Source organism: Nyctibius grandis, chromosome 5 (genome assembly GCF_013368605.1).
Source record: "Nyctibius grandis isolate bNycGra1 chromosome 5, bNycGra1.pri, whole genome shotgun sequence".
NCBI classification, from domain to species: domain Eukaryota; kingdom Metazoa; phylum Chordata; class Aves; order Nyctibiiformes; family Nyctibiidae; genus Nyctibius; species Nyctibius grandis.
The window spans coordinates 81,364,844-81,378,408 of NC_090662.1; the positions used below are offsets into that span (position 1 = coordinate 81,364,844).

The 13,565-nt window shown below is 43.3% G+C and overlaps 1 protein-coding gene across 3 annotated transcripts in view; it reads left to right on the plus strand.

Moving 5' to 3' along the window:
* PHF21B (PHD finger protein 21B) overlaps window positions 1-13,565 on the plus strand; it is a 174,470-nt gene that overhangs the window by 93,185 nt on the left and 67,720 nt on the right. Inside the window, exon 4 of one of the 3 annotated variants that reach the window (XM_068401975.1) lies at window positions 11,470-11,793. The exons of the other annotated variants lie outside the window; for them this stretch is intronic. Coding sequence (XP_068258076.1) covers window positions 11,470-11,793 — 324 coding nt within the window. The remainder of the gene's footprint in view (window positions 1-11,469; window positions 11,794-13,565) is intronic. 3 annotated transcript variants of the gene reach the window in all.

Below are 13,565 nucleotides of genomic sequence, written 5' to 3' on the forward strand. Positions count from 1 at the left end.
TTTTTTTATCTGTCTAGACCACCCATGTCCCTAGAGGAACTAGGCCATTGTACGTCCCCCGTAAAAAAAGTAGAGCATTGCATAGTGTTCTGAGCACATGACAGAGGGCTTGGAGTTCCTAATTTCCAGTGTCCCCTACTTCTGTAAGGGGTGATATTTGATCAGGTGGTATTCATTCAGCCAGGTTTTGAAAATTACCTCGTGTTTTTGATAATCCATTGTTTGATAATCTAACTTTTTGAACACCCACTTCTTGAAAGAGAAAAAAACACTCACTGCTGTGGCTGCATCAAGTTCTGTGGCAGCCACCCTGCCTACACATTCAACCATAATATATGTTGGATAAACAGGGCCATTTGACTATTCAAATTTATGTTTTGGATAGGGCATGTGGCAAATGAAGTGACGCAACTGAAGGAAAAATGAAGTGAGGAGTGAGGGTGCTCTCTCAGTGACTAAAGTTTTGGGTTTGCAATGTCAAGGTTCAACTTTCAGCTTTGACTTCATACGTCATCTGAGTGTCTCTGGCCTCAGTTGTAGCTCCCGCAGCTTCCTTCCACGGGCATACTCAGAGCTGCTTCCTCTGGAGGGGTTTCATTGGATCAAAGGGGTTTCTAGTTTCTATGAATGATGCAGGGATGCTCAGAAGGGACAGAGAAAGGCATTGAGACTGTCATCCACTGTATATTAAAGTGTATTAGAAAGTAGGAAATCTTGAAATGTAAGTCCATTGTCAACTCAGCTTTCTAATTTACTTCTGCAAAGCATCTGCACAATTGTTCATTATTCTCATTCCATAATTTTTAATAAATTGTTGTATCTTATGATGCAGGAGGAAAATATCTCAGAGGTTTGCCACTTCAACCCTTTTCTGTTCATTTACAAGCAGAGCTCCAAGATAGCTATTGTGAGAAATTTGGCCTTCTGTGTCTCTCCTCTCTTGCTCCTTCCAGCTTCCTTGAATGCCTTTCTTCTTCAGACTTGTAGCACCTCTTTTTAGAGCTGTAGTTATCAGTTGTGTGTTTGTCATCTCTGGCTCTGGGCTTTTGTACATTTTTTGATCTGTAGATGTCTTTTCCTTTCCACAAGTTGCATAAAAAGCAATGTAATTAACTTTGTGCCCTCCACTTAGTTCAATATGTGGCCAGGCCCACACACACAGACCCAGAAAAATACTTGGAGCTTTGAAGTCTTGTCTTCATCTCCACAAGGGTTCCTTTGGAGGACATTAGAAAATATCAGCAGGCAAGATTAGATAAACAGTGCAATAGGACACTACCTTTGATTTGACAGCCATAATCCTGTTGGATTAAAAAGAGATCATATGACTTAACTTGCCTTTAATAACAAACAAACAGCATTTAATAGATGCTAGCCAGTTAATTTTCATGACACTTTTGCAAGGAAGACACATTATCAAGTTGGGAAATTGAGGCAAAGGAATTTATCTAAATCTTAGAAGACACCTCTGATTACATTTCAGTTCTGATGTGCTTAACCAGAAGTAGACACGGGTCCAGCCAGAGGCTGGGGTGGAAGGATGCTACTCACTGTGCTGCCAAGCCATATGGGTTTTTCATGAGTAAGGTGTGCTAATAGCTGATGGGTTTAGGAAAAAAACCTGTTCATAATATTGCCTTCCTCTTCTGTCCTCTGAACTAAGCACTCTCTTCAGGTTTTCTGACAAAATCTAGAGCTCAGTTGCATTCATGGACCAACATTCACTTGCAAAAATGAGCAGGGTCACCTGGGTTCAGGGTGCACGAGCACAGGGTGACTTTGCCTCTGGTCGCTGCTATTCCTGTGCCAGTTGGCAATTGTCTGTGTGGACACAAGAGCCTGGATTTGGACTGAGGTGCCTAGACGTAGGCACTCAGTTTGGGCTCTTTATTTCCCCTTCGGCTTTGTTTGCTTTCACCAAAGCTATACTTTGGAGTGTCGGAAAATTGAAAGGTTGCTCCGAGCAGTTTCATGACTACCATGCAAATATGCCTGCTGTTGAGAAACAGTAATCACTCCAGAATAACACAGTAATACTAAAAGCTCGTGCTGTTGGGATGAAATGTGCATATGTAGACTTGCTGGGGAAATGTCTATACAAGGTCTGGAGAGAAGACAGGGATTTTTTTTTATCTTTGCAACTTATCCAGAATTTCTGATGGGAATACTTCACAACTGAAGCTCTGCCTTCCCTTGGGGTAAATGCAACCATTTAACTTCTTTCTTCTTCATATGTATACTGAGGAACTGATGGTTTGATCCCGTGGGAAGTCTGTATCTGTTCACAGTTACATTCGTTCATTTCAGGAGGATCTTGTGTTATCTGGGAAAAGAAGGGAAAAAGAAAAAGGATTTGGCTTGTTTTATTGTATTGCCAGTTCTTCCTGCCACACCAAGGAAGATGTCCATTTCCAAATTTGATTTTAAGCTGGGGTGAAGGAGGGAGAAATCAAAGAAATGATTATCAGGTCTGGAGTCGGGGGGGCTGGTGGGAGGAATATGGGGGGAGGGAATGTGAATCAGGAGGCAGCAGCTTTGAAACTGGATAAAATAAATTACTCTAATTTATTGTTTATTTTTCTGATTGCTTGTAGTTGCATCTCTTTTTGCCTTGCTTGATCATAGGAAGCAGTGCATTTTTAAGCAAAAATGAGAAGCCCCTGAGTTCACATCTTGGTTTGGAGACATACTAGGATGCAAACTTTAATGACGTTCGTGCAGAGGAAAAGAAAATAGTGAGGTAGAGTACTGAAACAAAGGGAAGCAGGATATCAAGAAATGTGAGCTTTGATGACATTTAGAAAGGGTCTGGATTTATCTAAAATGACAAGATGCCCCTCTAAAAATGCAAATGTCTGCACTGCATCTTGTAGCTATAATGAATGAGTCTTTCACACAATGGAAACATTCAACTTGTTCTAGGGCACTTACTGTGGCTCCATATGCTGAGCTGCATGCTCCTGGCCTTTAATCACTCTGCCTTTGTTTTTTTCAAAACTTAAATTAGAAGCACATTAGTGTTTATATGGTGTACACTCTGGTTTTGTTTTTTTTGTGTGTTTGTTTGCAGAGAGTTGTTTTTGTTTTTTAACATTAAATAAGCCAGATGAATGCGGTCCTCTTGAATGCATGGGACATGGCGAATCATGGGAAACTTAAGTTGGCAACAGCAAAAGGATGTAAATTTTGAGCTGCTAATGGCAAGTAGGACTCCGGCTTTGGGGCTAGGGGAGAACCCATGTTACACAGCAGGGAGCCATTTAAACCCTCCTCTGACCTGCCAAGAGGATGCCTGTATGCTTTCTGGTTTATTCCAAGTGAGATCAAGCCAAAGTTTTCCTTTGTTGTAAGTTTGGGTTTAAAAGAAGCATTTCATAGATGTGCAGACTGAGCTTCACTCTTGCCGCTACGGACCTGATCCAGAGCACAATGCACCTCATCCAAAGGCTGTCATTAACAGGGGACTTAGTGTGGGCTGTATCTTACTATTAGCAGTCTACTATGCAGTTTTTCTTGGGATTAAGGGAAAGAATAGAGATCCCGCCACCAAATAAAATAGGAAACCAACCACTCTTTCCTTGAAGATTTTTTGGGAGAGGTTTATCGTACATCCATAATATTTAATTTTCTGGATGCATATATATGCAGCGTATATGCGAGTGGGCACACGTGTAACTCCATTGAAAGTTTTAAAAGCTCTGTTTCTGACAGAAAAGCAGACTAATTAATAGGAGATGGAGGCAAAATGCCAGCTTGTAGTTTTGTTTCCCCTGCAGAAATCAGCCCCCCTGTTAGACTGCTCCTTCTTGATCTGATGTAACAAGAAGAGAGAGTCAGCTGTGAATCAAGCGCCTTGTTCTCATTTCCTTGATCATTGACATGGTTTGAGAGAGAGAAAGGAGGAGGGATTATTTGTGAGGTTATTAAAAAAAAAAACAACTAGCTCCCCCTCCTCCTCTCCTTCAAGATGCACAGGCTCTTCCAGAATGTTCCATAATATGAATCTGACTTTTCTCATTAAATATCGTCCTCTTTCCCCCCTACTCCCTGTTAGTTAAAAAGTGCTGTTTACAAGTCACTAAGCAGATAATTCTGAGCTTTGACGAGCGGATTGCCAGTTAGCAATACAGTTGAAAACGCATTGTTTTTTTTCAGTCAGCAAGCTGTTTAATGGTTTCAGAAATTAAAGGCTAATTGCACTTGAGCGAATATGTGTTTTTCTAAGCCCACTGTTACCATTATGAAGGTATTTACCAGTTGGGAAAATTCTCTCTTTACATAAATCTGCTAATTCTTCACTGCTGCCCTGTCCTGGAAAGCAGCCACGCCGAGAGGTTTGGCCACATCAAGCTGACGAGCTGGGGTGGGGTTTTTTGGTGCAGCTTCAGTCATTGCCTGTCGTCGCATTTCTGCGCAGTGGTTTTGCTCGCAGGATTGTGCAAGTTTGTTCACGTAGCGTTCACATAGTAAATGATCCCTTGTGAAAGAAAATTGCTTGTTGGTATTCTCATTATGATATCATGGAGATAAGGAACTTGATTGTCTTCAGAGAATAAGCGAGAAACACGAGGCTAGATTTGGTAGCGGAAAAAGTTTAGCTTTTGTACGCTGCAGTATGCTTCTGCAATATATAAAATTGCTGATGTGTAGAGGAGCTTGGGAATGCTTCTAAACCAGATTTTTAATACCCAATAATATTAATGGAAGCCTTTCCTGGAGAACGTGGCTGGTCAGAAAATCCAAAGCCATTGCACCTTAACAGAAAGACTGATTCATTATTTCCTGGCATTTGCTTTCTTTCTAATTAATGCCGTACACAGAATGGGTAATCATTCAGCCATCTTTCTAGCTTAAAAAGAGTCAAAGATTAAAAAACCAACAATTACCCAATCTAATTAATTTGAGAGGGGATTTTGGGGGGTTATGTTTGGGGCGGGGGGGTTGTTCCCCTCTTCTGTTCCAAGCAGTGTTTGTCATTCTTTGGCAAGACAGACTAATTTATTGTCTGACTCTCCAATCTGAATTCATACAGGGTGGCTTTCATTCCCTTCCCCGCCACCAAAACTCTTCTGATGTGCTGTGTATTTGTTTGGGAGGGGAAAGAGGGGGGGGGGGGCGGGGGCGGGAGGAGGGAGAAGGTTATATGTTTCTGACCTGCTTTACTGCTTTTCAACTGAAAGTAAATTAATGCACACACTAGATTCCCCTCTGCTGCGCTGATTGGATCCTTGTGCCGATTAAATATTTCACACTGATAGAGGGATGCTGAAAGCACTCAGCTGGTAATGTGGTATGTACATCAGTGGTACAATAACTGACTTTCAGGTTAAAGTCAAACAGAACCCCCAGTTTACTGCAATTTTGATTAGAGTTTCACTTTGAATTTAAATCCTTGAGCCTGCTGCAGCGATGGCTAATTAACTGAGATCTGATAGAGAGAAAGGAATACATTCTTTCTTCTAATGACAGGCAGGCAGGAAGTTATCAAAAAAGAGAAAGAAAGGGAAAGAAAAAGGAGAAGAAACCAACACACAAAAGAAGCCTTAAAAAAAATTAAAAAAAGATAATGCTGAGATTGTACTTCAGCACACGCAAACCTCCCTGCCCGTGTTTCACACCCAGCCTCCTTCGGCTGAAAGTCTGCCCCTGGAAAGGCTGTTTCGATCGAGCCCCACATTTTCTTCAGCTATTTTTTTCAAAAACTAACACCCGAGTTCCACCTCGTCGGGCAGTCACTGCCGCCTCGTTTATTAATTGCGCTTTTGGGGGCTTCCTTTAGGAGAGGGCGGGGAAGGGGGGGAGACAGGGTTTTGCTGCACGGAGCATCAGGGGTGGGGTGTCCTCTCAGCTCCGCGCAGCGCCGGCCTGGAGGAGGAGGAAGGCTTCCTGCCCCCGGGTACCGCGCAGCATCCCGCGCCGCGGTGACCTCTCTCTGGGGGTCATTAAGAATACTTCTGTCGAGCGATTTCTCCTCCCTCCGCTCCTTTCTCCCCATCCCTTCCCCCCGCCCCAGCTTGGGCGTCGTAGGGAGGGCGCTTGCATCAACCTGACAGGTCATTTAGCGAGAGATTGGCAGGAGGAACTACCCCAGCCCTCCTTAAAAACGCCCCTCCTTCTCCTCCTCCTCGGTTGCACGTCTTGAACACCATTACATCAAAATGTTGTGTTTCGGGAACAGTGCATAAAACTTTTCCACGCGAGGGTCTTCATCCTTGGTTGTTTGAAAACATGTTTTAATGTCTTCTCTTTGGGCACAAGCAACGCGATGCCCAAGGGCTGTATGCTAAGGGAAGTGTTTTTTATGGGAGTTCGAGGGTAAAATATGGACCACAGAGCCTTTCTCCTCCATAAACATCCACCAAACTCCTGGGGGTACTCGCATCTGTGTATGCATGTATGCTCAGCATAAGCCCCGCTCCTTTCTGTTTCAGGGTGTAAAGTTATGCAGGGGGTTGGTTTGGGACTTAAGGCGCAGATCAGGCAGGATCAGCCGTGTATATAAGTAGCAACTTGGCAGTATATGAGAAATGCATGGAAATTCATAGGATTGTACCAAAATCCTAAGACATTGTACTAAAGTGCCGTAGCTAGTGGCCTGTCTGCAATGCATTTGTGTGTTGTCACTCTTCGAATATTAAATATTCCATTGTTCAAGAGACTTTTATTGTGACAATTGAGTAAATGAACAGAGGTCATGGCCCTCATTGCTGGAGAAGTCTGTTCAGCTGTTTTGCATGCCGGGCTTTAGATTAGTGCCGAATGTTAAATTATTAATTGGCAAGCCATCATTTTGGTTTGAAAGTGGATTGCCAGTCTTCTGCAAGCTAAATAAAGTCTCAGGGTTATGCCAAATGTTTTCCCTTAGCTATGGGGCCGCTAAGGATAAGAACTGATACTGTTCTGAAAACAATTGCAGCTTTTCACAGTGAAACTGCTTTGTCATGAGAGCGTCGTTCTAGAAAGATTAATGGACTGAAGTCTGTTTCTACAGCATGGAGGTGTTAAAATATAAATGTGATGGACAGTGAATTTTAGGTCCTTTTTAAACAGGCCTTGTATTTTACTAGGAAAATGTGAAGGTTTGTTAAGAGGCGTGCGTCTATTTTAAATCACTGCCGCTGTGAAGAGCAGCCAGTAGCCGAGTATGCCTCTGTTGTAGGATATGGCCATATTCTCATTTGAGATGTATGTGCAAAGTAAAGTTGACATCAGATTAGTGAGGATTTGAAGACATGATGTAAGCTACAGCAGAGTGAAAATGAAGGAACCAAAACCTTGTACTGAAAGCGATGCTGTCTGTGCAGAGCCTGGCCGGAATCTGTGCTCACGTGTACGTGCGTACGTGTACCGTATTGCTCAGTGTGTGTATCACAACAACACAGCCGCCTTCGAATCCTTTCTCCCTTTGCTCTTCCCATTTCTTTATTCACTAAAGAAAATGACTCGTGGTATGTGATGGGAGAAGTAGTGTTTGAGTTACTGCTAGTAGGGAGGAGGGTAAAACTTGCCCCATTGCCTTCTCACCTGCAAACCTTTGCAGCCCAGACCTCGATGGAAAGGAGGGGGTGGGGAGAGGGCTTATGTGTACAAATAAATAGAAAGGCCAGAGTTATTTTGATAGATGTGGAAAAAATATTAGCTCTGCTTTGAATAGTTGAGACAAGCGCCAGCTTTCCAGCACAATGTAGTGGGTTTGCATGTGACTGGCATACATATTTCAAACTCTGGTTTGCCTGTGGCATCCTGCAGTGAAAATGAAAGTTGTGTTGCTATTGAAAAGGCGCTGCTTCAAAATTGGTGTATTGTGAGGATTGTTATGCAGTGGATGAGAAGCAGCGACCTGCTTTCCAGCATTTAAAGACAATATTTTTTTCTTTTTTTTTTTTTTCTCTCTTTTGGCTCTTCCATTATATCAGCACATGTTTTCAGCTGCGGTGTCCAAAGCTTGCGTAGTTTCTTATTATTCATCATTCCAAAAGTGTCAGAGAACATGTTATGCTGACTGATTCTCAAAATGCAGATTTTCTTTCTCTTTAAAAACCAAGACTATTCTTTTAATTGATCTGGCAGAAATAGAATACAGCAGATGTAGGTTTTGTTGAGGATTTTTTTAAATCTCTCATAATCTTTGTTTTTGCCAACACTCGTTTATCAATGTCTTCACGGGGTTATAAAATAAAAATGGTTGTTACAAATAAAAACAGCATAATAGCTCATCTCCTAACTAATCTAATCTGATTAAGGGGGGTGTTTTTGAAGTTTTGGTAGGTACATTTTCAGAAAATAAATATATGAGACACAGAAGAGATACTGTCTCTTCTTTTCCCCAAACAGACAATTTTTCTGTAACTCTCTTTTGGAAGCTAATCTTGAGCACCCGATCCTTTGTGTGTGCTTCCATATTTAGTTTCTAAAATTTGCAGTTATTTAAATAAATTTAGCATAGCATTGTTCCCTGGGGAGGTGACCGGCATGGGCCGATTGGTCCTTGCAAGCCTGTCACAGGGACGCAATTTTTTTTCCCTGTAGTTACTTAGAAAAGCCTCAAAACCTAAATTGAAATGGAAGTTTTCCATTAGGAGATGAATGCTCAATTTTACAAGCATTTAATATTTATCTCAACTTAGACTGAAACAAGCAGTAACCCTTATTTCCTTAGCTTTTTTTGTTGCATACACGTGAAGACAGATTTGTCAGTTTATTGGGAAAATACTAACACTCATCACATGCAAAGACACACAAAACCAACTCACTGTTAATGCATATAGGGAGAACAATGGAAATTGGATGGATGGTAGTTTGAGTGGTGGATTTGTTTGTTTGTTTGTTTACAGAACTTCTGCTTTTGTATTTCTTGGTATGATTTCCTTTGTTGGAACAAGATAAAAAGCAATTACTTGCCATTGAATTTTGTCAGGAAAGTCATAATCTACTCCTACTTGTTTACTTGCTTTTTCCACTGAGCTACCAAGGATTGTCTGTCTTTTGGGATCATGGAGTTTTGTTTGCTTGGATGTTTTCTGTTGCTGAACTGCCTGAGAGAAAAGTAAAGCTGTACTAATACCACTAGAATATTATGTATTAGGAATATTGTGTAAGTGAAAATATGAAATCAGTACAATAACACTGAGTACTTCTGTGAGAAGTTTTTTTTCAGTAATCCAAATGTTCACATGTCTGAGCCAGACATTAAAACACACTTCATCAATACAGTGACCTATCAGGGACAGTGAATGCTCTTAGTTCCACAAAAAAGAAACCCTGGCACTACTGACGTCAGCAGCAAACCTCTGGTTGTCTGCAGCAGAGCTACGATCTCACTCCTGGACTTAACTCCAGTTCGGTGATGAATTTACAGCACTGTAACCAAGTACAGCATTTTCTGCCAGTCTGTGAGATTTTAGCATTTTTCACTTGACATAAATAAAAAAAAAAATACAACCACAAAGCTGAACTCTTAATCTGAAAGCTTTGTATCGGTCTGTACAGGTTAATACAGCACAGGTGCTGTGCAAGGAGGTTTTCAGCAGAGTAGGAGAGGTGGCAGTTGATTTGCATCTGCAGCACCACACTACTGGGGCATTGAATCAGTACAAGGAACACCAGTGGAAACCTGTACTACAGTGAAACAGAGAAAGGGTAGTTTTATAGAATTTTGTCATAAGCAACTTTTTCCATCTATGTAAAATGCACCTGAGCTTCTTGGCTTTCATTTGAGTACTTTTAAACTAATAGACAGGTGTATTTCTGTAATGAAAGCAAAGTTCTTTCTTCTTCAAAACATCTATGACATGCAACAGCATAGTCTGAGGAAACATTGCCTATGCTTCCTTGGGATGACTATTAGGATAAAGGAGAATGAAAGGTAAAGGCAAAAATGAACAAAGCTTAAAACAGTTATATGAAGTCATGATTACTAGAATAACACTGACATAAAAAAGTAATTTCTTTATATTAAAACATAAAGCAGGTATCTGATAAAAATGCATGCTTGCTATTTCATATAAACACAAAAACTACAGTTTCTGGAGCAAACATATTTGATATTTAAGGTTTTACAGCCTTGAAGTGTATCATGGGTTTAAAGGTAAGAAGGAAGGTTATTTTCTTAAAAGTCAGTTAGTTTTGTACTATAAGGCTTCTACTTTATGCCCAGAAGTAAGATTTTTCAGCCTTGATTCTGGAAAGAACTAAGCACGTCTGTGACTTTATATATACACACACACACAAATATATACACACACTATATTTTAAACAAGCAAAGGTGACAGCAAAACTCTTAATGACTTTAATAGTGCAGCTGCAGACCCAGGCAGGCAGTGAAGTTTCCGTAAGGCTACGTGTTAGATGTAATTGCATTGAAGCTGATAGGACTGGTCAGCCAATAAAGTTAAACACGGGCAGTAGTCTTTGCAGGATTAAGTACCTTTGATGTCAACTCTTGTAAAAATGAGATGTTTAATACTTCAAAGTATCAAAAGAGGCTTGAACCAGGATATTTTTTTCCACATATACCTGACCTGCCTAAACGGCATTAATAAGAAAAGATTCTGAGATTATTTAAAGTGCAACGACTTTATAAGTTTTTTTTCTTTTCAAAAGAAAATAAAAATTTTACGCAGACACTGGCATTTACCATATGGCAACTTCACAGTGCCTATAGAAATCTCAAATACAAGTCCTGTAAGGGATACCTTAACAAGATCACAATCAATGTATTCCTATTACAGATGACAAGAACCACTCTGTAAATTTAGAAGTACAACTCAAGAAAAACAGAGAACTGCGAGTTAAAATGGGTACTATGAAGAAAAGTTAGCTTTAAAAAAAAAAAGAACGAAAACCAAAACACTGGAAAAATAGTGGAAGTTGGGGGAGGGGGGAGGTTAAAGGGGAAACAAAAAAAAACGACTCCAAAGTAAGTCAGCGTAAAAGAACACGAGGAGTAGCCGAGCACGTGTAAGGGGTTTTCAGATTCAGGGAAGAGAAAGTTGAAAGTAACATTCTTTACGTCTAAAAGCCTTTTATTATTAATTAACGCCGCAGTATTATCTAGACCTATACCAGGGTCATTACTTCCGGGCACAAACAGATACCAAAGGAAAAAAAACCAAAACAAACCAACCAACCAACCAAAAAAACAAAAAAAAACCCACCAAAAAAACCCCAACTTTGAAAACTCCGAGTGAAACCGCGAGTTCGCGAGCGGGCAGGGAAAGCCCAGCCTTCGCCCTGCCCGCCCGCCTGCCTGTCCTTCCAAGAAGAAAACCGTTAAAAAAAAATAATATATATATATGTATAAAAGGAGGTAAACCCAAATCCGCGTTGGCAGGGCCGAGCCGGGCAGGGGAGGGGAGCTCCAGCCGCGGGAGCTCGGCCGGCCGGGGGGCAGAGCGGCGGGGGCCGGGGTCCGGCTGCAGCCCGGCGGGTGACGGTGCCGCTTCTCTCTCCCCTTCTCTCCCCCGGCAGAAGCTGGCGGTGCGGGGCTACCCCGCGGCCATGCTGGTGGGCAGCGGCGCCAGCGGCAGCGCCAAGCCCGGCGGCGTCCCGGCGCTCCTCAAGGCACCCGGCGGCGGCGGCGGCGGGAGCCCCAGCGTCAGCCCCGGGCAGAGCTTGGCCATCCCCGTCCTGCCGGCCAAGGCTCCCATCGCGATGGTGACGGCGCACCTCAACGGCGGGCTGGGCTGCAGTGCCGCGGGCGTGGAGCCCCCGCAGACCGCCCCCATCAACCTGCAGACCACGGCCAAGCTGGTCGGTGCCCGCCGGCCGCCCGAGCTCGGCTCCAACGCCCAGGTAACGCCGGCCGGGCGGGCGGGGGGCGGCGCGCTGCGGGCTCCGCCGCCGCCGCCGCGGGGGGCGGGAGGGGCGGGCGGGGGCGGGGCCGGGGCCGGCGGGGAGGGGGTCTGCGAGGGGATGGGGGGTGTGGGGGCTCCGGGTGGTGTCAGGACTAGGGGAGGTGCCGGGGGGGGGAAACCTGCCCCTCCCTTCAAGTGCCCTCGGGGTACGGAGACTCGCCCCGCTGTCCTGGAAGGGGAAGGGCTTCTCCCCCTGGTGCTATGGGGACCCTCTGCCCCGCAGCGAGTGTGGGTGTTTGCCCCCTTGGGGGTACGGGGACTCCCCAGCCCTGCCCGGGGCAGGGTAGGCGCAGGGGAGAGGGGAGCTGGGCTGAAGCACGGGTGGCCGGCGTGTTTGGGGAACAGACAGGTCCCCTCACCCCTGACAGCGTGGATGGGACGTGGGCCCTGGTCAAGGAGAGCTGTGCTGAGCAGAGGGCAGTTGGCTGCCTCTTGTGGCTTGCCCCCACTTGCCCACCTTCTATGGCTACTTTTCTGATTAAGAAGCGGTTCTTAAAAACAGCAAGATAGATGTAAAGAAATGTTGGTTGCCATGTGTTGAGCTTAAATACTTTTTGTGGGGATGGAGGGTCTCCGGGCTGGGCCATCATTTCAAGTATCTGTGGTGTGGTGCCAGTACCTTCCCTCCCTTAGGCAGAGGGAGCAAAAGCACAAGCTGTATGGGAGCAGGCAGGCTGCCAGGCTGTTGCTCCCAGGTCCAGGTGTATATATATATGTATATGTTTAATGCTTATGTTCACAGTAATCTAAGAAAGAAATAGATTGAATTAGTGAAAGGAGGGCAAAAGAGGAAGGGATGCTGTTTGCCAGACACTTTGTTTTGTGCAGTCCATTAAAAGCCACAAAACAGAAGTTTCTACCCCAGTCATGATGTGTGTCAGGAGAGGGAAATGATGCTAATGAAGTTAAAATGTGAAGAAAGTGACAAAGCCTTCCTAAAACTTTGGAGAAGAAGATGTAAACTATTATTGCTAACATTGGAAATGTGGATTTCTTTTCTACTTTCTGCACGTAGAGGAGGTAGTAGTCTGTTTTTTGTACTTTAATTCCCTTTCACAAGCTCAGGGTGTGAATCCCTAATAATCAGGAAAGAAGAACACAATATGGGTAAGGGCAACAGGCAAACTACCTGAAGACGTTTGTAAATCAAGGTTATGTTGGAACACATAAGGCATTTTAATACCCAGGAAGCCCTTTCCTAAACACCGGAGAGGGAATGACCGTCACCTACTGCATCTGCTAAGAAACAGAAAGCGCATCCAACCACTTCGGGAACCAAATCGTCCTGTCATTTTTTTCTGGAGAAATGGCATTGTCTTTAGCTGTTACACTACAGTAGCTGTGTGAGGAATTCGATTTTGAATCTCTGTTCTGTATTCATGCTGGGTAATTTCGTTTATTGAAGGTGTTGTTTATCCTTTATTGAAAAGATATATGAAACTATCCCAATAGATATTTCTTAGAATTCTGGAAAATAACTATATAAATTATACATGTAAAAGATAAAACTTTCAGTATTTCAGTGGCCTATCATTTCATGAAGGACTCTTTTACTGTCACTGCTAGGAGCCATTGGAAGAAAAGAATCAAAGAAGTGAAGGAAGAAGCTTGAAATAATATTTAATGTATTTAGCCTGAATAGTGAAATAACAGTCCCAGGTGCTGGAGAACAGTGCCCCTTAGAACAGTTGGCTGCAATCTTGTAACTTC